This window comes from Podarcis vaucheri, assembly GCF_965113315.1.
Source record: "Podarcis vaucheri genome assembly, chromosome: 4".
Lineage (NCBI taxonomy): Eukaryota > Metazoa > Chordata > Lepidosauria > Squamata > Lacertidae > Podarcis > Podarcis vaucheri.
The window spans coordinates 34649654-34671204 of NC_138762.1; the positions used below are offsets into that span (position 1 = coordinate 34649654).

At 43.8% G+C, this 21551-nt stretch overlaps 1 protein-coding gene across 4 annotated transcripts in view; it reads right to left on the reverse strand.

Annotated features, from left to right (window-relative positions):
• Positions 1-21551, reverse strand: part of GRAMD1C (GRAM domain containing 1C) — a 65631-nt gene that overhangs the window by 10271 nt on the left and 33809 nt on the right. For all 4 annotated transcript variants that reach the window (XM_082221219.1, XM_082221218.1, XM_082221221.1 and 1 more), the window contains exons 7-13: positions 15253-15371; positions 11307-11430; positions 9314-9485; positions 4058-4201; positions 2720-2838; positions 1619-1761; positions 951-1054 (exon numbers count right to left, since the gene is read on the reverse strand). In XM_082221219.1, the coding sequence (XP_082077345.1) occupies positions 951-1054; positions 1619-1761; positions 2720-2838; positions 4058-4201; positions 9314-9485; positions 11307-11430; positions 15253-15371 (925 nt within the window). The remainder of the gene's footprint in view (positions 1-950; positions 1055-1618; positions 1762-2719; positions 2839-4057; positions 4202-9313; positions 9486-11306; positions 11431-15252; positions 15372-21551) is intronic.

Consider the following 21551-nt stretch of genomic DNA (forward strand, 5'->3'; position numbering starts at 1 on the left):
AGCGCATGGAAACACCATTTACCTTCCCACCGGAGCAGTACCTATTTATCTACTTGCACTTTGACGTGCTTTCGAACTGCTAGGTTGGCAGGAGCAGGGACCGAGCAACGGGAGCTCACCCCGTCGCGGGGATTCGAACTGCCGACCTTCTGATCGGCAAGTCCTAGGCGCTGTGGTTTAACCCACAGCGCCACCCGCGTACCTCGGGTTAAATGTGCTTCAGGTTGAGCGTTTTCAGGTTACGCTCTGCAGCGACCCGGAAGTAACGGAACGCGATACTTCTGGGTTTTGCCACTTGCGCATGCGCAGACGCTCAAAATGATGTCACGCGCATGCGCGGAAGCGGTGAATCATGACCTGTGCACACGCAGGTTGCATTCACTTCAGGATAAGAACGGGGCTCCGGAACGGATCCCGTTTGCATCCAGAGGTACCACTGTACACATAAAAATGAGCAGGCTGGTCTACCTGCAACAAGTAATGTTTTACTGCGGTACATGGGAAATAATTTATCAGAGCCTAAATAAGGTTCTGCTACTGCCCTACTTCCAGGTTATCACAAACAGCTGGTTAAAAGTGAAATAACAGTGTTCTAATGACGTGATGTAGATATACTATGAAAGACAAATGAGCAGCTTAATGCTGAGTTTTGATGCTTTATTTTTGACCTTATCATCCAATGGTACTCGATGGGTCACTCCACATGCTTGCATAAGCAGTTTTCAAGAGCAGACACATCTGCTGGAAGGCTACCAAAAGGTAATAAATAAAGTTAATAAACAGTCTTTAAACTGTTTCTAAAAGCTGGGAAGGTCCAAGGCTGTTCTAAAGCATAATTCTTGTGAAAATCCTGCAAATCGCACCACCATGTAGAACTATGCAGTGCTATCAAATATCACAGCTATGAATGCAATTTGGAATCATCAGCAAGGAGGAGACACGGCACTTACCAAGTTGCTTAAAGTTTTCTCCTATCCCACCCCATGTGTTTTTCTCTATTATATTCTTGACAAGCCCCCATGGTTGCTTTCTGTACTTCACATCTGAGGAGATCCTGCAGCAAAAAGAATAATAAGGTTAGCAACTGACTGCAATACAAGGAACATTAAGGACAGAGGCATGCTTTTCCACCCACTATGAGAGCAATTTTGTCAGTCTTTGCAGCTCAAAACAGCAAGCTGTGTACATGAGGCAAAGGCAGGGTCACTAGGTAACACCTTCTTCACCCATGCCGGTAGCCAAAAGGAGGAAATGCATAGAAGACTTGGTCTATGCTGAACACAGTACTGTACTTTCGAGTGCACACACACACTGGCTTTAAAAGGCTATTATAGATTACACTGCCAGCTGTAACTTGATGATGAACTCTACTGAAAAGGCAGTTGGAGAAAGCTCACAACACATGTTTATAGGTATGTTCAATCCCCTGGCAAAAATAGAAGCAAAGAAACAAGTAAACGCCTGTTTCAGTCAACAGATCGTTTTCCAACTACCAAAGTAAACAGGGAAGAGAATTTGTGCGAAAGAAATTTGTGCAGAAGAACCAGTTTTACCATACTGAGTGCAGTCGTTTTTGACTGCCTCCAGTTTCCCCATTTAACAGTGCAAAATGCCTCACCGTAGTCTGCACTTCTGGCTGGACATGCGAACAATACAATAACTATACACGGTGTAGAAGTAATCGTGGTAAGGTACATCGTGTGTCACCACCTCTGTGTCTATCCGATAGCAATGATCTTTGTGGCTCCGTTTATGCAGGACCTATTAGAAAAAATAAAGAAGGTTTTTTAAGATTATAGTTCAAAAATAACTGAAATAATGATTTTATGCATGCAAAAACATTTCCCCCCTCACCATATTGCAATAAACGTAAAACAGCTGAAACAAAAGCATGCTTAAAATGTCATCGCACAATGGCTTGCTTTGCATGCAACACTAAGACCAGGCATAGGCAAACTCAGCCCTCCAGATGTTTTGGGACTACAACTTCCATCATCCCTGACCACTGGTCCTGTTAGCTAGGGATGATGGGAGTTGTAGTCCCAAAACATCTGGAGGGCTGAGTTTGCCTATGCCTGACTAAGACAAACCATGGCTAAGTACAAATAAGTAGCTTAGCCTTATGTCAGAACCAATGTTTGTCTCTCCCAGACAAACCATGAGCAGTAAGCCAAGAACATATCTTGTCTACAGTTCATGGTTTGTCTGAAGCGAGACAAACCATAAGCCCAGGTTTAAATCTAATGCTAAGCCAAACCATGGTTTAGCCCGGGGAAGCTCAGCAGTAGCAGGAATGGAGAGAATTCATGTGGCCATGATTTTTGCTGTGAGTACCTGCAAACTCATTCATTCATACACATGGTCTATCTTAGTATTACGTACAATCCCAGTCAATATATATGCTGAGATAAACATAAAAGATAATCTATTTCAAAATAAACTATTAAACAAGTATTCTTAATTTGATTATTGAGGTATTTCATTATTACCCTTTACTTTATTTTGAAACAAAGATATGGCAATACTAACTGGAATCTACAAAATTCAATAAAACATGCTCACTTGTCAATAAAATGGATCCATTATTAAGCTTTCCTCTTGTTCTTACCTACTTTGCCCGTTTGGCCGTTGCTATAGGATCCCACACCTTTACAAACTTGGTGTTTTAGGCAACTTCCATACTTGGCATAAACTAATAACCCCCAACAGAGTTTTGTACCTGCTTTTCTGTTGCAGTTGTGAATTTTCCAACAAGTGGATTGTTGAGTCCAATAGTGTAAGTCATGGTCCTCAATTGATTGCCTCCAATGTCTCTGTTCCAAGGGGTTGTTACAGCATCTAGACCCAAAACATGTAATCAATCATGTCTAGCCATTTACACATATCATCATAATCTTTAACTTGTTGAAAGTGACTGGAGGAAACAAAACTACCCAGGAATCATAGGTAACTTGTCTCACGCCTTGCATCTCCATGTGTGTAAAACGAGTTAAAATATGCAGCCATCAAGATATAGTCATTTCTGATAAACAATAATGAGTTTTTGGTCACTGGTTGCAATATGTATCCATCTAACTATAGAACTGGGACACGGGTGGCGCTGTGGGTTAAACCACAGAGCCTAGGACTTGCTGATCAGAAGGTCGGGGGTTCGAATCCCCGTGATGGGGTGAGCTCCCATTGCTTGGTCCCTGCTCCTGCCAACCTAGCAGTTCAAAAGCACGTCAAAGTGCAAGTAGATAAATAGGTACCGCTCTGGCAGGAAGGTAAACGGCATTTCTGTGCGCTGCTCTGGTTCACCAGAAGCGGCTTAGTTATGCTGGCCACATGACCTGGAAGCTGTACACCGGCTCCCTCGGCCAATAAAGCAAGATGAGCGCCGCAACCCCAGAGTCAGTCATGACTGGACCTAATGGTCAGGGGTCCCTTTACCTTTACCTAACTATAGAACTACACATTATAAGGAGCTTGGATCTACTGTCAATAGTGATGGCCTATGCCAAGGTCTCTCCCTAACCCAACCCTCTGTAATTTAAAGTAAGACTTTCTGTTTCTTGACATCATTTTGTTGCACATTTCTCTGTTCTCCCCAGTGGTGGCCACTTATGCAGAGTGAGGGTAGGGAAACACAGCAATATGAAAGAAGTAGGTTTTACTACATGTTACAAAGGGAGAAGAAGTGACATAATTTGTCATCGTTGGTAGCAGCCCAAGAGGACAAGAAACTCATGAATCAGTTGAAGGGGATACAGGCAAAAATACACCACTGCTTCTTGAAAAAGGTGAATCCGCTTGCAAAGAAGGAGCATCTACAGTGGGAAAAGTTCTCAAGATAGGAGAGGAATTCTAGGTGTTTAATTTACGGAGAAAACTATCATAAGAATAACCAGCATCAAATTGTGGTTTCAGATCACAGTGTGTTGGTCCCAAGGGTTGCCATACGTCTGGAAACCTCAACAACATGGCAACCCTATTGGTCCCAAATAAACAAACTGATTTTTCCATGAAAGGGTATAAAGTTATTTCAATGTAAATTTTAAAAGGAATAATACTTTACCTGTTATGTTTCTGGTACTGAAATATCTTTGCATGAAATGGGAATTAGTGAAAAGCATTTCAAACAGCCTATCTGCACCAATGCGGAAAACCCGATTAATAAAGAGTTTTCCATGGAGGTCGCTCTCAGGGAATGTTTCCTCATCTGTGGGAGGGGAAGTGTACAAAGTAGAGGTTAGGCAAACAGGCGGCAAAACACAGTAAAACATACCCAAAGGAAAACAAACATTTCTTGCAAAATTCAAATTTAGTACACCACTCTAGAACAGTAAATTGTCTCTAGAGTAGACTTGTGAGACAATCTGCTATCTTACTAGGAACATAAGAAGAGTCGTACATGAACAGATAAAGCTTAAATGCACCCGATGAAGCTGTACAAGCAGGAATGTCAACACATGATGCCAAACGTTAAAGAAGCATTTCCTTCATCTTACACCAAGGCTCAAGACTTTGAGAGAATGACACCTGGTAACTGACTCTTGGGCTAAACAGCAAGAGGATTGCTACTCTCTGTTCTCTGTTAGGTTTATGTCTGCCAGTTCAGCTTGGCGGGGGGGGGGGGGAGAGACAGAGACAGAGAGAAATTAGGCTCAAAAGTACTGTGAATTACCTTTAATGCCCTTAGCAATAGTGTATATGGAATCAAGCTACTTAAAGGGCTACCTAAATCCATATGAACCTGCCAGGGATTTGAGAACAGCTACAAGGGCTTGCCTCATTTGCCCACCAGGAAGGAAGGTTAAGCTGACAGGGACAGGGGGTAGGACCTTTTCTGCAACAGCTCCATGGCTATGAAACTCCCTTCCCTGAGATATACCACTCCTTGGTAGTGTTCAGATGGACTCTTAAAACTATATTATTATTATTATTATAAAGTATTGTTTTTAGGCAGTAGCCTTCTTTATAATCTTATACTGATATGGCTGGCCGTGATATTTTTGGGTTTTTTTTTTAAAAAAAGGATGTTGTCAGGGGTTCAGGAGCAGAGGCGAGGGCAAGGGAGGAAACAGAGAGTGAAGGGGAGGAGTCCGAAGGAAAGATGAGCGATGACGACGACCTGAGATCTCCGAGTCTTTCCAGTGAATCGGAAGATTCACAGAAAGGAGCGCCAGTGACCAGAGCAAGGGGGGAGCTTAGGGGGACACCCCAGGAAGAAGGGACAAAGGGGGGTTCAGAGAGCAGCAGTTGGAAATCGGGGCCAACATCCCCAACAGAGCGCAGTGGGGAGGAAGGGCGCCAGGCATCGGGACCAGGCGGCTCGCCGCAGGGGGGAGGTCATGAGTCAGGAGTGGCCACACCTCCATCGGAGAGAGAAGAAACGGTCAAACGGAAAGTGGGAGGTTGGGCGCGCGCGCCAAGTTCAAATGCACAGGAAGGCGGCACAGTAAGCAGCCCGGAAAGGGAGCCAGGTCCTAAAGCCCGCCGCAAGGAGACAGAAGGGTCCGGGGGGTCAGCGTCAGAAGAATCCCGGAAGGAAGAGACCACGGGGGGCAGAGGGACCCAGAGAAGAACGGTCAGGAGGAAAAGGTGGAGTAAGGCTAGGGTATTAAGTTGGTGTACAGGAGGCGGGGACTCAGACGGAGCTTCGCCGGTCTAGCTTATAAGACGTAGAGTTGCGCGCTGCAGCTTGGAAATGGAAACTGTAAATCAATAAAGACTTTTATACAGTGAACGCTGGCTAGCGTGATCCTCTGTGAGCTCGGATCTGGAAGCAGCTCTGACAGATGTTATTATTACAATTACATTGTTTATGTTTTATATGTTTTGTATTGTTTCCGATGATTTGATGTGGGAAAAGATTATGACAGCTACCGTAATTTCTCTCTCTCTCTCTCTCTCTCTCTCTCTCTCTCTCTCACACACACACACACACACACACACGCGCACACACACACACACGCACACACACACACACTGTGGGGGGGAATATAGGCAATGGCATGATAGCAGCACTGTGTCTAATATTTAAGAGTGAATAAATAATTACTGAATTGATTCTCATTCTCCAAAAGAAAAGTAAAAGTAAGTCAGACCTAACATATTTTGGTGATGAGGGGAGAAAAGAAAAGAAGAGCAAGAGTATCCTTCATCTTGTTCTCAGTACTGAGAGAAATCAGGACTACAGTACAAAACTGAGATGTGGCGCTTGTGCAGTGGAGTCCATATAGTAATGACTGCTGAAAGCAAATACCACAGAGAGGAATCTGAGATGGTGCAATGTTCTCTATACTAACAATAGACAAGTACTGCAATATCCTAAAATATCCAGGCATGGTAATTAGAGGCAAACATCGACCCACATGATAAATGCAAGTGACTACAATGAAAAGTGTTTCATTTTCCACATGACCTACAGTTCTGGCTGCTACAGAATCATGCTCACTGCATTTAGAATCTAAAAAAGTATATCTATTCAAACTAGCAAAGAACGGGGCAAGAACACTTTTGTGCTGTAATCAAAATCAGGAAATTAAACTTAAAAGTACTAAGGCACAGAATGTCAATCCATTCATAATGACAAGGTGCACATGTCACTGGAGACTGTAATATAGAGATATGCCTCTTAGCCCATTAATCACAAGCAATTACTCGCTCTATGCAGTTGCTCACACTGCCAGAGAGGTGTGTTGCAGTATGGAAACGAAAAGGAACAAGCCACAAGGCAAGGAAATGTTTCCTGACAAGGTTCAGTGTTTATCTTGCAAATAATATTCCTTGGGTGGTTGTTGCTGTTTTAGTTACACAATTTTTTTAAAAAATGCTTACCCTTATGAAAAGCTCAGCTGCTTGCAGAAAGGAGACCTATATAATGGCCCCCGGGAACACACTGAGCCTGTGCACATTCACTGCATTCCTATATCCCCGTGACCCCTGTCAATGGGCACTCGTGTAGGAAAAAGCAGTATTCACTAATAACCCTTCACTGGATGACACAATATGGATTGCATCAAATGGTCTTCATCGGCAGAAGGCTCTTTGATTTAGCAGAGGCTTTCATCAATAGAATGGGAATTGTGGATTTTGTTGATTCTCCCTTTCCCTGCACCACCTCCCATGCTGTTCTGAAGGGTTCTCCAGAGCAGACTGAAAGGCAAATTAGCAAAAACTGCCTTGCTGTTTTGTTGATGGCAGCTTCTGCTTGATCAAAGTGCCTTTCATTCAGCAAAGAGACACCATTGCATACAACCCTTCATTTCAGCTAACTGGGGGTGAGTGTTTCGTAGCTATATTTAAAAGCTTTTCCTAGTATTTTTTGGAAACTAACTTACATGACTGTTGAAATGCAAGGTAGCCTTTCACTCCCTTTACCCCCAGTATGGGCTAATCAGTCGTACACACCTGCCTGAATGTGCAGAATTCTGCTTTTGGAATGTCAAAACTAAGTGGCACTTACTTTTCTGGGCACACAAAAAGCTAATCCTTGCACATGGTAACTAGAAATATAACCATCGCATCTTAGGCCAAACACAGCACCTTCATCTTCAGGTTATTTACTTAATTGCTCCCAACCTCATGGTCAAGACAAAGTTTCTCAGCAACACTCCTGAAGGAAGTGTCCTGAAGGAAGAAGCCACAGACTGAACAAAGTGAAGCAAAGACAGCCCAGCCTTGAATGCCTCTGTCCAACATCAGACTGAGGACATAAGAAACTGCCAAACTGTAGCTGTATATAGAGGGATGGCTGTGAAAATGAAGTGAAAGCTAAAACTGAACACCTCTTACATCTAGAATACAGTGGTACCTCTGGTTGTGCACGGGATCCGTTCTGGAGCTCTGGTTGGATCCCGAGGAATTTGCAACCGGGGGTGCCACTTCTGCACATGCACGTGGCATGTAGAGCACTTCTGCGCATGCAATGAGACCCAGAAAAATACTTCCGGGTTTGCCGGGTTCACATCCTGAAGGATATGCAACCAGAGGTGTGCGTATCTTGGGCACCGCTGTATATTCATTTTAGTTCAGAGATCATTCAAACATTTTTGAAAAATAATCAGAAGTACTAACAAAAAAACCCCCTTCCTGCCTGTGCAACACGAATCTTATCTACGTTAAAAATAAACTGTCCATATTCCAAAGCAACAGATTTCTGTGGCACTAATACTGTTAAGTGACAGATGTACCATTTGCAAAATGCAATATTGAAACAAGACATTTCAGTCTTTGCCAGTCTCACTTTTTATGTCAATATAGCCAAGCAACACAGTAAATCAAATTTATAGGAGTTGGGAGGGTTGTGTGGATCAGCCTTTCCCAAACTGGTGCTCTCCAGTTTTCGGAACTACACCTCCCAGCCAACATGGACGATGGTCAAGGATGATAGGAGTTGCAGTCCAAAACGTCCAGAGGCCATCAGGTTGGGGAAGACTGGTGTGAATGCCATGAGACTGGAAAACTTTCTGATGTGTTTTATTTATTGCCCATGACTACTTTTGTTAATGGGACATGGGTGGCGCTGTGGTCTAAACCACTGAGCCTCTCAGGCTTGCCAATCAGGAGGTCAGTGGTTCGAATCCCTGCATCGAGGTGAGCTCCTATTGCTCGGTCCCAGCTCCTGCCAACCTAGCAGTTCAAAGGAACCCCAAAAAGGGCAAGTAGATAAATAGGTACTGCTCTGGCGGGAAGGTAAACAGTGTTTCCGTGCGCTGCTCTGGTTTCAATGTTCCATTGCACCAGAAGCAGCTTAGTCATGCTGGCCACATGACCCAGAAAAACTGTCTGCGGACAAATGCCGTCTCCCTCGGCCTGAAAAGCAAGATGAGCGCCGCAACCCCAGAGTCGTCTGCAACTGGACTTAATGGCTTTCTTAAGTTTGTAATTATGCAATTTTTTATGTTGCAAGCCAACTTGAGCACAGTTTGGAATGGAAAGGTGGCGTACAAATAAAATGATGAATGAGTAATGTGAGGGCATCATCATGGTTAGTAATACAGCAGACAGGGACAATAGCGGTATGGTTGTTGGTAGTGCTACTCTACCTTTGTTTTTAAATGCAGTTTTTGTGCTTTCATCAATGCTTCTTTGAGTGCATAAGACTTCAATGACATTATCTGATGCAAGCAGCAGAGTTGCAATTGCTAGCATAGTCGGGTCACAGGACTGGCCCGCCTATCAACAACTGCCTATGCTGGAAATAAATGGCATAAATGTACAGCAGACCCATCGATTTCATGCTTCCACATTACCCTTTGTTTACTTTAGCTGTCCCTTCCTGGGACCAGGTTTTAAGGACTTTGTTTATGAAATGGAAACGATTTACCTTCTTCATCGCTTTCTGACGCACTGCTCTTCTCTTGAGCGAAGTTCTCATTTAGATCCGGTGACTGTATTGAGAATTTGCGTTGTGCTACATCAGCTGGCTTCCTTTCTGAAGGAAGCAGGGAACTCCTCCTGTCCTGTTTATCACAGAGCAATTCCTCTAACTCAGGGCCCTGGGGAAAGAGAGCATCCACATAGTCCATCATGTTTATTTTACAAGGTGCTATAGTTAAAATTAGGGACGCAGGTGGCGCTGTGGGTAAAACCTCAGCGCCTAGGACTTGCCAATCACATGGTCGGCGGTTCGAATCCCCGCGGCGGGGTGCGCTCCCGTCTTTCGGTCCCAGCGCCTGCCAACCTAGCAGTTCGAAAGCACCTCCGGGTGCAAGTAGATAAATTGGGACCGCTTATCAGCGGGAAGGTAAACAGCGTTCCGTGTGCTGCGCTGGCTCACCAGATGCAGCTTGTCACGCTGGCCACGTGACCCGGAAGTGTCTGCGGACAGCGCTGGCTCCCGGCCTATAGAGTGAGATGAGCGCACAAACCCCAGAGTCTGGCAAGACTGGCCCGTACGGGCAGTGGTACCTTTACCTTTACCTTTTATAGTTAAAATTGTATTAGGACTACTATTCACAATTTCCTGATAACAAAAAAAGAACAGCAGAAAGAACTCTTGAACACATAGGCCCCAAAATATGCATTCTCCGTAACAGGTTCTATAAAACAGGTTTTTGGATGTCTGCATAAAACGCACCAAGCACCGCTGCCGTGAAATCTGTTCATTTCAATGGATCATGCACAGAGTTCCCATGCAAAACCTATTGAAATGAAAAGGGTTAACAGCAGCTCTGCTTTTTAAACTTTCCATTATATATTTATTATAAATATGTATGAAGCACCTTGAGTGGGTGTGGGGGGAAATGTTATATAAATATTAATTATTGCAGTAGTTACTGAAGTAAAGCAATTGTTACCACATTTTGCTTAGTGCTGAAACTTTGTGAATACTAAATTAGAATTATGTGCCAAACAGAATGTTGATATATTTTTAAGATAATGAGAGTACTTCAGATTTGTCGTTAACAAAACTTCAGAGATTTCAAATGCCAGGGAAATGTGGGAGTGAAAGCAGATACGGGTATTACATATCATAACAGAATTAGCAGTCTGAAATGTGTCGAGCAAAAAAATCTGGATTTCAAATTAATTATATGGGAACGATCAGCATGCCTTGAAGTGAAGTATTCCCACCCATCTCAACTCAAATTGCATACACAGCCACAATAATCAGAACAAGATTTAATCTATCAAGGACAATGTCAAGATTCCATTGTTGTTGTTTTTCATTTCCCATACAAATTTGTAAGCTCATTAAGTGTTCATATACAGTGCATGATGCGCAGCAGAAAATAGATAAATAGATTTCTGCTTCCCTTTCAAATCTGGGGGGGCGCGGAGGACAGGACTACCACAAGTTGCTCAAAAATACTTTTATAAGACAACTTCTAGCAACGAATTGTGGGAGTGGGAGCAAGGGAGATGCCCTGGAAGAGCAATCACCATATCTATTGCCCTACTGTTTTCCTATGGGCAGATTGAGAAGTACCTTTTCTTCTCCCTTCTCATTGGTTGCAGTGTGAAATACTGTATTTTTCCGTCTATAAGACGCCCCCATGTATAAGATGCCCCCTATTTGGGGGGACTCAGATTTAAGAAAATGGCCTCGGTACTATCCGTGTATAAGATGTCCCCTAATTTTTGACATCATTTATTAGGGGGGAAAACCAAGTCTTATACATGGAAAAATGCGGTAATTCGCTATACCAGCTACAAAGGTAGCATAGGATACCTTCTGAGGGCATGTCGGAGAAAGAAAGGGGCTTTGGACGTGGCAAAGCCTCAGTCAGCCCGATTACCCTGTTTTCCCCAACACTGCTAGTGTTGTATGCTGAGGGTGTGAGAAAGAGGGGTACAGAGAGTCCTTCATAGCTTACTTCTGTCCGTATGTTTCCATTAAGAGACTCTGTTTCAACTTCAAGTATCTGAGCAATGGGTTCTCGAATTACACCAACTGCTTTAGGTGACTCCTTATCCCCAGATTCGTCACAAAGGCTAGATCTGCCAGAGACAAAAATAGCAGCAGAGTTAACTTACACTTATTTCACATACATTTGTTAGTACTTTTTACCATTTTGGAATTCCAATGTGGCAAGTGCAACATTTCAGCCTTAAGACATCCAGTCTTATTACCGCCAAGTTACTTCATTTCTTTTCCTGTGCTTTTGAGTAAATATCAGCTTTTCAGACTTTGTCAAAAGTGGTACAACTAACTTGTGTAACATAAAGATGGAAATTAATGCTGCTTTGTTGTATGAATAGAGAACAGAGTTCCTTACCTCTAGCTTATTTTCCCAACCATCTTTTGTGCAGTCATATACAGCATGAGATATCGACAAGGGAGATTAAAATCAGGACAGAATTTGGACAAATGTCAAAGTGCTTCCTTATAGATGCCTAAATATGCACTTAGTCTCTCTCACCTACTTTAGATAACCCTTTGTTGCCAATCTCACTGTCACACAGTAAGCATAACTATGAGCTCTCCTCTTTGTTAGATTGACTTTACACAGAGATTTCCGCAACTTCCACACTAGCCATGACCCAGCTTCCTTCACTGCCCATAGCAAAAGAGGGAGCAGAACAAATTTCCGAGAACAACAATGTTGATGGCCCATTGCAACTCGCTCTTTCACAACAAAAGCTGGGTCTCAGCATGATTGCCAGCTCAATTCATTGGAAAAAAAGAAAACCAGGGCATTCAGGAATCCATTGGATCCCATTAGTCCTCCACACCGGCTGTTGTTAGTTCAAACTTCACTAGAAAATGGTGTGATGATGGCAGAGCATTGCAAACATACAGCTTCTCCTATTTTCATCAGCAGATTTTTATAATCCAGGTAAAAAGAAATAATGTCCTCCAGACATCAAGATCATAAATTGGTTATGCTTAGAGAAAAGCTGGTACTCAAGTCCACATTAGGTTAGAATGTAGATACTACCCTTGTTGGTTCCTAAAAGGCTTACCAAGGATTTTTTCTTAAGAAAATCACAGCTTGCCCTCCGCTTGAAAGGCTTCGCCATCAATTAGCATAGTACCAAAAATAGATTTTAATGGAATTGAAGGCTATGATGGAATTTCCTCAATAAGGGATTAGCAAATAAAAAAAATGTCCCATTGTTTGTCTGGCCGAAACTACACAGAGGCAAACTTTCAAGGAGAAGGATAATCCCTTGCCCTTGAAAGTAAAGCAGGAAGTCAAAACTAGGCTCCAAATTAGGCACTGGAGTAGAATGCATTTTACCAAGCCACTAACTGTGTTTGTCTAGCTTAACTGAGTCATGAATCCAGTGGTGTAGCGTGGGGGGTGCAGGGGGGGCCGGCCGCACCGGGCGCAACATCTGGGGGTTAGGGTTAGGGGGCGCAAATCCACGGGTTAGGGGGCGCAAATCCACAGGTTAGGGAGCGCAGATTACTTGCCTTGCCCCGGGTGCTGACAACCCACGCTACGCCACTGCATGAATCCTATGTAGTTTGCTACAGTTTAGAAGGATGGCTCCCTTTTGAAAAAGCAGTTGTTAGGTACTACAGTAGGCTGCCAGATGCAGGCATCTCATCATCTCAGTACAGGATCTTGCCTCTGTGTTGGATTATTCTCTCCTCTTTGATAGGTGGAGCAGCTGAATAAACCAAGGCTGATGTGGCCAAAATAGTACAAGCAATATGCACACAGCACTCTCTACTGTCCACTTCGATACTCTCTGGTCCGTTTCTGTCAAACCTTTGTAATCAGTGGACTGCAATGGCACAGGAGTCTTAAAGTATTTTGAGACCAGCCACTGGCCCAGATCCTCGATTCTTAAAGTGGTAGCATGAAGCATGACCCAGTTTAAGAGGATGTGAATTCAAAGTGGCATGCATGCGCTAATATTCAGCAGCACAGATTAGATACTGTCATTGGGAATTCCCATGCATGCAAATAGTAGGGATGGTGTCAAGGGTTATGAAAGACATGGTGTCTCTACTTCACCATTGCTGGGTGTGCAAGACACTGTCCTTGATTCTCCCAGTGATCCACAGCAGCTTCCTAGCTAGCAGCACTCTCAAGAACATGTTGTGCTGTCTCTGCACTCAAGAAAACAGGGTCATATTGATTCCTGAGGCCCTAGGATTGGTATAGTATGATACCGTGGTTCTGGTGGTTTAGCATCCATAGCACTAGAAGTTGAGACAGCATTTTTTTCCAGTGTGGTTATCATGCTCACCAGAAACATCATTTCCTTATAGAAAGTTGCCAACACTAAATGTTGATCCAAAAACTAGGAGAGGAAAGCTTTCAACCTTCTCAGACCCAGGAATTTCTTGCTGCCCCACAGTGGCTAAGGGGGGGAAGGAGCAGAAAGTCTATAAGCAAGCCTTTGAAAAATGTGTTTAATCAGCAAGAAGGACAGCATTGTGAGCCTCTTGGAAGCTTGACTTTAGAATCTTTGTGTGTTAAGGGTTGCTAATGCATCCCCCCCAAATGTGGGGATACAGACATAAACAGACACAAAACAGAAGGGTTATGGTTGCCTTCTCCAATGGCTTTGCTAGCTTGGACTGATGGAAATTGTAGTACAAAGTAGCTGGAGCGCACTGTATTGAAGAAGGCTGGCTGGCCTATAGGCATCATTAAAGATGCGAATAATTGGCATTCTACCCTTCACCACAATATTGTATATAAAAGTACTAAGACATTTCTATACAATATTGTGAAGGATGCAACAAAAATTACTATGCTGTAATATTACAGAAACTACATTTTTCACAAACAAGGAAGCTTCTTGATATTGTCAAGAGCTGAAATAAGAGATGTAGGCTTCGTCTTTTTAAAGCAAAAACACATTTTAAAGCTGCTGTGAAACAACAGATGTGATAGAAGTTAACGTCTGCTCAAGCCCTTGCAACCAAAGGAACTCAACTGTTTTACTTACCGTACATGAAGCAAAAATACATGTGCTTGTGTGTGTGTGTGTGTGTGCGCGCACACACACATGCACGTGTGCCTATGCATGCACACACCAAGAGGGACTAATAGAAGGAATCATACCCATACATTTCCTAGAGCTTCTTCGACTAGAGAACTGATTTAACACAGAAGTCCAGTCACTCAATGAATCCATAGTATAGACAATTTCCACAAAGGACAAGCAAAACATGAGGTTCCCTTTTCTTCCCACGAAACCTGAGCAGATAAAGTAGATCTTGCACTTGAGCTGCTAAATGTATACATGATCTTATTAGGTAAGCGTCAGCCCCAAGACAAGTAAAAAGAGCACCTTCGAAAAGGAATATGCTAAATCCTTGAAAACACCTTTCATTGGATATTTAGCATCATACTTCCACACATTCCTTTTCAGTTTGGTTTAGATATCATCACTTGCCCATGGGGTTGCCAAAAGGCCTCTACCCCTGTAGCAGAAAAACATGGAAGCCAGTTAACATTTACATGCTCTTTACCCTATGCAACACCTGCACGTAGCAGTGCCACTGCTGCATGGTTTGCATTAAAGGTTCCTGATATACTTTGGCATCCAACCGGCAACACGTGTGTTGCTACTGCTACTGCTTGAACACGCAAGCCAGCATCATCACGGGTACAACCTTTTCAGCAGTCTAAGCAAGCAAGTGGTAATCTCTAAACTAGCTCGGAATTAGAAGGGCAAAATAAAAGTTATACCTGCTTTATATCTGCATAGGAAGAGGATCGTGCCGAAAAATGAAAACACCACTAATAAGCAAAACTCTATGTGCATTCAATAGTAGCCTTGCAAATGACTTGTATAAAATGGGATGCCAATAATATGTACCTTCCTTTGTGGTAATCTGCAGCATATTCTTACCTTGACTGTCCATTCTCCTCTGATGAAGAATAAATGTTTTCCATCTCTTCCGTGTTCAAGCCCAGCTCAGAGCCATAGCTTTGCTGTACAAGCTGCCAGAATTCTTGCTTGGTCAGTCTCTGGAAAACACAAAACAAAAAATTAAGTACGCTTGGTCGGTAACCACTGTAGATTGCTTGTCTTTTAAAGTTATACCCTATTTAAGCAGAGGTAACAAATGCTCTTATTCACTTAAAAAAAATAATCCCAGTTGCTAGTAATGTTCAGTCTATGATCCACAGTATACCTAGCTGCATCTCTAAATAAAAATGTGAAACAGAGCTTTGGTTCTAACACGCATTTTCAACTCTAACTTAAAACTAACAATACAAACCCATCATTATAGATTAATTATCTTTAATATAGTACACTCCCGGTACTTTTCCATATGGCTATTGGGATCCAAGACCACTATAGTCTTTGCCCCCTCCCACCCCAATTCCTGAATTTTTTTTAAAAAAAACCTTCTCCAAGTCTTTTTAACTGCTGTGAACAGCTGCATCCTCTCAGCTGACATTAGTTGTACAACAATACCACAATCCCCTCTTAGGCAGCTGTCTACAGGTCAAGTGGCTTCTTCACTCAACTGCTGAAGAGGCCCCAAGCATAGTGACAACAGCAAAATAGCATGTGAACCAAAGCAATGTAGAGTTACCCAACTCAAACACAGGAGTCAAAGATAGCTCACTACGTTAACCAAAAAAATCTGATCCTATGTTGATCATGAATTAACCATCACTGAACTGTTTTCTCGTTTGTCTCCTCTCTTGTCAGAACATATTCTGAACCTGCTTTGAAATGATGTACTAGGATTACATGTTTAATGTTAAAGCAGGATGCACATGGTGGTATAAAACTCACTAAAGCATATGTACGCTTGCCATTTGCACCTAACTACTGACAAAATTCAGAAGCATTAAAAAACTTTCCAAATATGCTTTCTCCTAGCCTAGGAGAAATAGAAGATTTCCTCCATCTCATTGAAATGTGACACAATAGCGTTGTGAACTGCACTTTCTGTCCACTGTGAGTGTCCAGGATTGTTAACTAAAGCAGTGTTTCCCAACCTTTTTTGGGCAAAGGCACACTTGTCTCATGAAAAAAATCTCGAGGCACACCACGTTACAGCCCCGTGACGTCAGCGCGCAGCGTCACACCGGGAGGGACTCACGAAGGAGGGGGGAGGGCGAGTGGAGGCAGCGGCGAGCCCCGTTCCTCCCCATCCGCCCCTTTCCGTGCAAGGAGCGCGAACAGGTGTGAGAAGGGGGTCAAACCTGCAGGCCGGCGCCGGGGAACCTCCAAGCTTTGGGGGTGGGGGGGAGGAGGCAGCAAAGCGAGGCAGGAAGGAGAGCGTGGCTTGGCTGGGTGAGCTTTGGCAGGGGCAGGGAATGAGAGCCGCGAGGCGGGCGCTGTGGACGGAGGCGCTGCCCGCCGAGCTCGCAGGCAGCCAGGCAGGCAGACGGCGAGAGCCCCGCGCTGGGCGGCCTCTCCTCGCCGCCGCCGCCGCTCCGCATCTCGCCGCCCAACTCGCCCGCCTCCCTCCGGGGACGGCGCCCCAATCAAAAATTTGACTTAAAAAAAAATATCTTTCAAATTTTTTAATTTTTTCCACGGCACACCAGGCAACATCTCGCGGCACACTAGTGTGCCGTGGAACAGTGGTTGAAAAACACTGAACTAAAGAACCTGAATGGTCCTTAATGACCAGAAATGTTTTTTTTCCTGATAGCCAGAAGGCCTTTATTGGCCTATGGATACACTTGGATACAGTGGTACCTCGGGTTAAGAACTTAATTCGTTCTGGTGGTCCGTTCTTAACCTGAAACTGTTCTTAACCTGAGGTACCACTTTAGCTAATGGGTCCTCCCGCTGCCGCCGCCGCGCAATTTCTGTTCTCGCCCTGAAGCAAAGTTCTTAACCCGAAGCACTATTTCTGGGTTAGTGGAGTCTGTAACCTGAAGCATCTGTAACTGAAGCATCTGTAACCCGAGGTACCACTGTAGTACCAATCAGAATTTGGAAGACAACACCTCTCAGAGTTAAGGGAACAGTCTGAAAGCACATGATGCGACAACCTTTTTGAAGTTAAGCACGCCATGGGCTCTGGTCAGGATGAAGACTGGAGACTGCCTACAATCTATATGTAAGCTACGTACTTTCGGTTTCATTGTGGAATAGCCGCAGGTTATAAATGTAATAAATAAGAAGAGTTGCCGAGAAAGTTTGGAGCTAGGATTTGAATTTTAAATGGCGATCTCTCTCTCTCTCTCTCTCTCTCTCTCTCTCTCACACACACACACACACACACACACACACTCTCACACACACACACAGAATCTGGAGGTGCAGGGTCCCTCTCTGACACTTGGATACAGGTTTAGCAGACTAGCTGCCTGTCGTAGCCTTGTATTTGCTACCAGTATTCTCTGCTTGTATATTTGTAAATAAATGACAAAGGGTGTCAAAAGTCTGTAATGCACTCATTCAAAATACATCAGAAACTAAACTCTGCAACACAGCCAATACCAAATATTCCAGAATTTCTAAATTCAGATGTTAGCAGAGGAGGCAAGCAGCACGAGGCCTATGCTTTCTTCCCCTTTTTCGCCATTATTTTTTCATCCCTCTTTGCCCGTATTTGTTTATATGACCTTGAGTGTGGGCCAGTTGACATTTCACGTGGCAGTCACATTTGCTGTGGTAAATAACTGAAACACCATATGGCCTGTTCGCACAAAACAGTCTAAGCAAAATTAAGATTTAGCTATGGCTTACACTGCGCTACTGGGCCGCTGTTAGTCCTAGCATACATAGTCCCAAGGTAGTGAGGTATGTCTCTCTCTCTCTCATTAACTTTTAGGAAGAATCTAAAAACATTTCTGTTTACTTAGGCATTTGGTGGCTGAAAGATCTTTTCCTGGCAATACTGGAATTACTGAGTGAGTTCTTGGTTTTTTTTAGAAGTTTTAAACTATTTTTAGAAAATTGTTTTTAAACTGTTTTTTTACAGTTTTAGCTGTATTCTAAGTTTCATAAAAACAACAGCAGCAATCTTGAGAAACACGAGAGCTCTGAGTTTCCCACTGTAGGTGCTGCCCTGTGCAAATGTAACCAATGAATTCATACATTTTCCATTTCAGCTATTAAAAGTATTGCCATTTCTATAAATATGCTTCTCAAAATATGGAGGAAATGAGATTTTAAAAATAATTATACATGTCTTCTCTGTACTTGCATTGTTGAGAAAAACTGATATGCCATTCAAATGAACTCTGGCCCTCCAAGAAGGCAAGACAGCTACTGTACAATCTTTTGCAGTCAAAGTACAGGCAGCTGGTTTTGAAGATAAGTAAACTGAGAGAATCTCAGATGAATGACCAACCATACTGTTATGTGTTCCCCACTTCCTCAAGCAGTGAAAAGCTCCAGGGGCACAGCAAAATTTAGCCTCCTTTGGACATGGGAAATTTAGTGACAGATACAACAGAGCGTGTCTGCTTAAATGGGAGGGTTCTTAAGTCCTTCACCCAGCCGCAGCCTCCCCACTCCTCATGTCCTATCAAGACCCTTTTGCTAACATAAAGCGGCGGGTCTCAGATTTCCCAGGACAACTTATCCCAGTTTTATCCCCTCATACCACATCAATGTACAGTACAACATTGATGAGGCCTCCTCTGAAATGACTAAAAGTGAGAAGGGCATGGAAATGTACTGTTCCATGCATAGAATTCAGAGTAGTAATAGCACTAGGACTGGCTTTCTAATATTTGATTTTATTTACAACAGGAGTGGGGAACCTCCTGTGGCCCTCCAGATGTTGCTGGACTCCAACTCCCACTGGTCATTCTGGCTGGAGCTGGTAGGAGCTGCCCCAATACACCTGGAGGATCGCAAGTCCCCTGACCCTGATTTACAAATATACAGACATTCCTTCAGCAGACAGCAAGTCCCTAGAGAACTATTTGTGCATGCTTTACCAAGTTCTCCCTCTACCTGGCTTTATTCAAATTGTGTGGGGGTTTTCCTCCCACCTGCAGAAACACACCCCTTGTGCACAGCACTGGTCATAGATGCCACCATTGTAAATGAATTGGCCATTCAGGAAATAGCTACACCCATTAAAGGAATATTAAGGTTCCCCCCACCCTAAATCCCAACTCCAATCAGGTGATATACCCATTAACAGGAATCAGACAAGCAAACTCACGTTTATGCTCCAACTATACTGTGTAACTCATTCACCACGAGAACTCAAGCTTTCCTAATGAATTAATGGTAACTATTTGCCATTCATATGAAGCCAGTAGAAAATATTTGCTCAAGCATGCCACGTAAGTCAGAAGTATGGTAGAAAACTTTCCATCAAACAATATATTGACAAATTACCAATACACACAAAATGCTCCCTCGGGAGAATACAGGTTTAAGACTAGTAGGTTTCTCACGCAAAACTTAACCCACTCTCCCTGCATCATTCACCTGCAACCTGCCGCACGAAAAGAAAATGAAACCTTACATTTGCAGTTCCATAATGTAGGCAACTTCATAGTGGCATTCAGGAAACTGGACACATCTTCGGGGAAAAGTTGGCAGAGAGTACTTCAACAACCTCCCGTGGGTTTAAAATCATTGCATAAAATTCAGGATTTCCTGAAGTGCCGTAGAACCCTCTCATGGCCACATGGCTTACAAGCTGGTGCAGGCTATACAAGTAGAACGTAATAAAAAGGAAGATCACTGCCCCCACCCCCCCACCCCCCGTAGACAAATGCCTCCGCAATATAGTGGCAAACAACCTGGATTGATCAAGAGGTCATGAAGGAAAGCGCTGGAGAGAAAGAGCTGCATTTATGTAACTTCCTACTATAGGCACTTTGCAAGCTGCTGAAAAATGGGCAGGTCTGTTTTCAGAACTGGAAGTGGGACGTGCTTTGCTCAGTTCCTGGGGCCCTCCCACTAAGAAAACAGGTAAGCAGGTTACGTATGAAAACATACGGAGAATCTATCGAGTAGGATCCTCCCCACCACAGAACACCTGGATAGACAGGAAAACAAGTGTGGTTACCCGGCTTTTGAGAGAATTTATCTTCTGCTCCTCATGCACAATTCATTTAAAAATGCCTTAAGTCTCTAACACTATCTCAGGGGAGCTGCTTTCAAGGCTGCTTAGTAGGCTAATGCTGCTATTAGTTCCACTCAAAGCCGGTCAAGCCACAGTTTGTTGCAGGGAAAGAACACGGACAGCATTCCTGGGCAGAGCTTTCTTATCAGGTTTCTCTTTAACCCTTTCACTAACATGAACATACATTAGGGGGGCGGGGAGTGCAGGCTATAAATAGAGAGGGGAAATCACACTTGGCTAGCAGGCCCAGAAGGCCCAGCCACTTCTGAAAAAGCAAACCGGTACCAGCCCTTCCAGAGTAGACTAGTCAGCACTGACAAGGCACCCTTTGCCATGTCTGCCCCTCAACTTGCCTTCCTTTCTAGGCTGGCAAAGCAGCTGCTGTGATTAAAGATTCACATGATAATTTACTAATTACACAGCATTTGCTGTGAAACTCTTTATCTTCCAGAAAACTGCAGATTCCGAAATGTGAAACCCTGTACAGGGCATCATGAATAAACTGAAGCTCAATCCAGACAAGACTGAGGCACTGTTAGTCGGCAGTTCCCTAGACCAGATGGATGGCAGGTTGCCTGCTCTTCATGGGGTAACACTCCCTCTGAAGGACCAGCAACATAGCTTGCTTTGGGTGCTTCTGGGTCCTTTGCTGTTGCTTGTGGCTTAGGAAGCTTCAGTGGTGCAGAGTGCCTTCTATCAGCTTTGGCTAGTGGCCCAGCCGTGTCCCTATCTGGGCAGGGATAGCCTAACTTCTGTCACCTATGCTCTGGTAAACTCTAGGTTAGATGACCACAACACGTTATACATGGGGTTGCCTCTGAAGATGGTTCAGAATTCAGCAGCTAAGGCAAGACAGTTCAAGTATATGACACCAATCCTGGCCAGACTGCACTGGCTACCAATTAGTTTCTGGGCCCAATTCTATGTGCTGGTTTTGACCTATAAAGCTTTAAACAGCTCTGGACTGCAATACCTCAAGGACCGCCTCTCTCCATATGAACTGGCCTGGACCCTTCTTTGTGTGTCTTCTTCTTTGTGTGCCTCCTCCACAAGAGGTCTGGAGGGCAGCAACATGAGAACGGCCCTTTTCTACAGCAGCTCCCTGTTTATGGAATTTTCTCCTCAGGGGGCTTTGGCC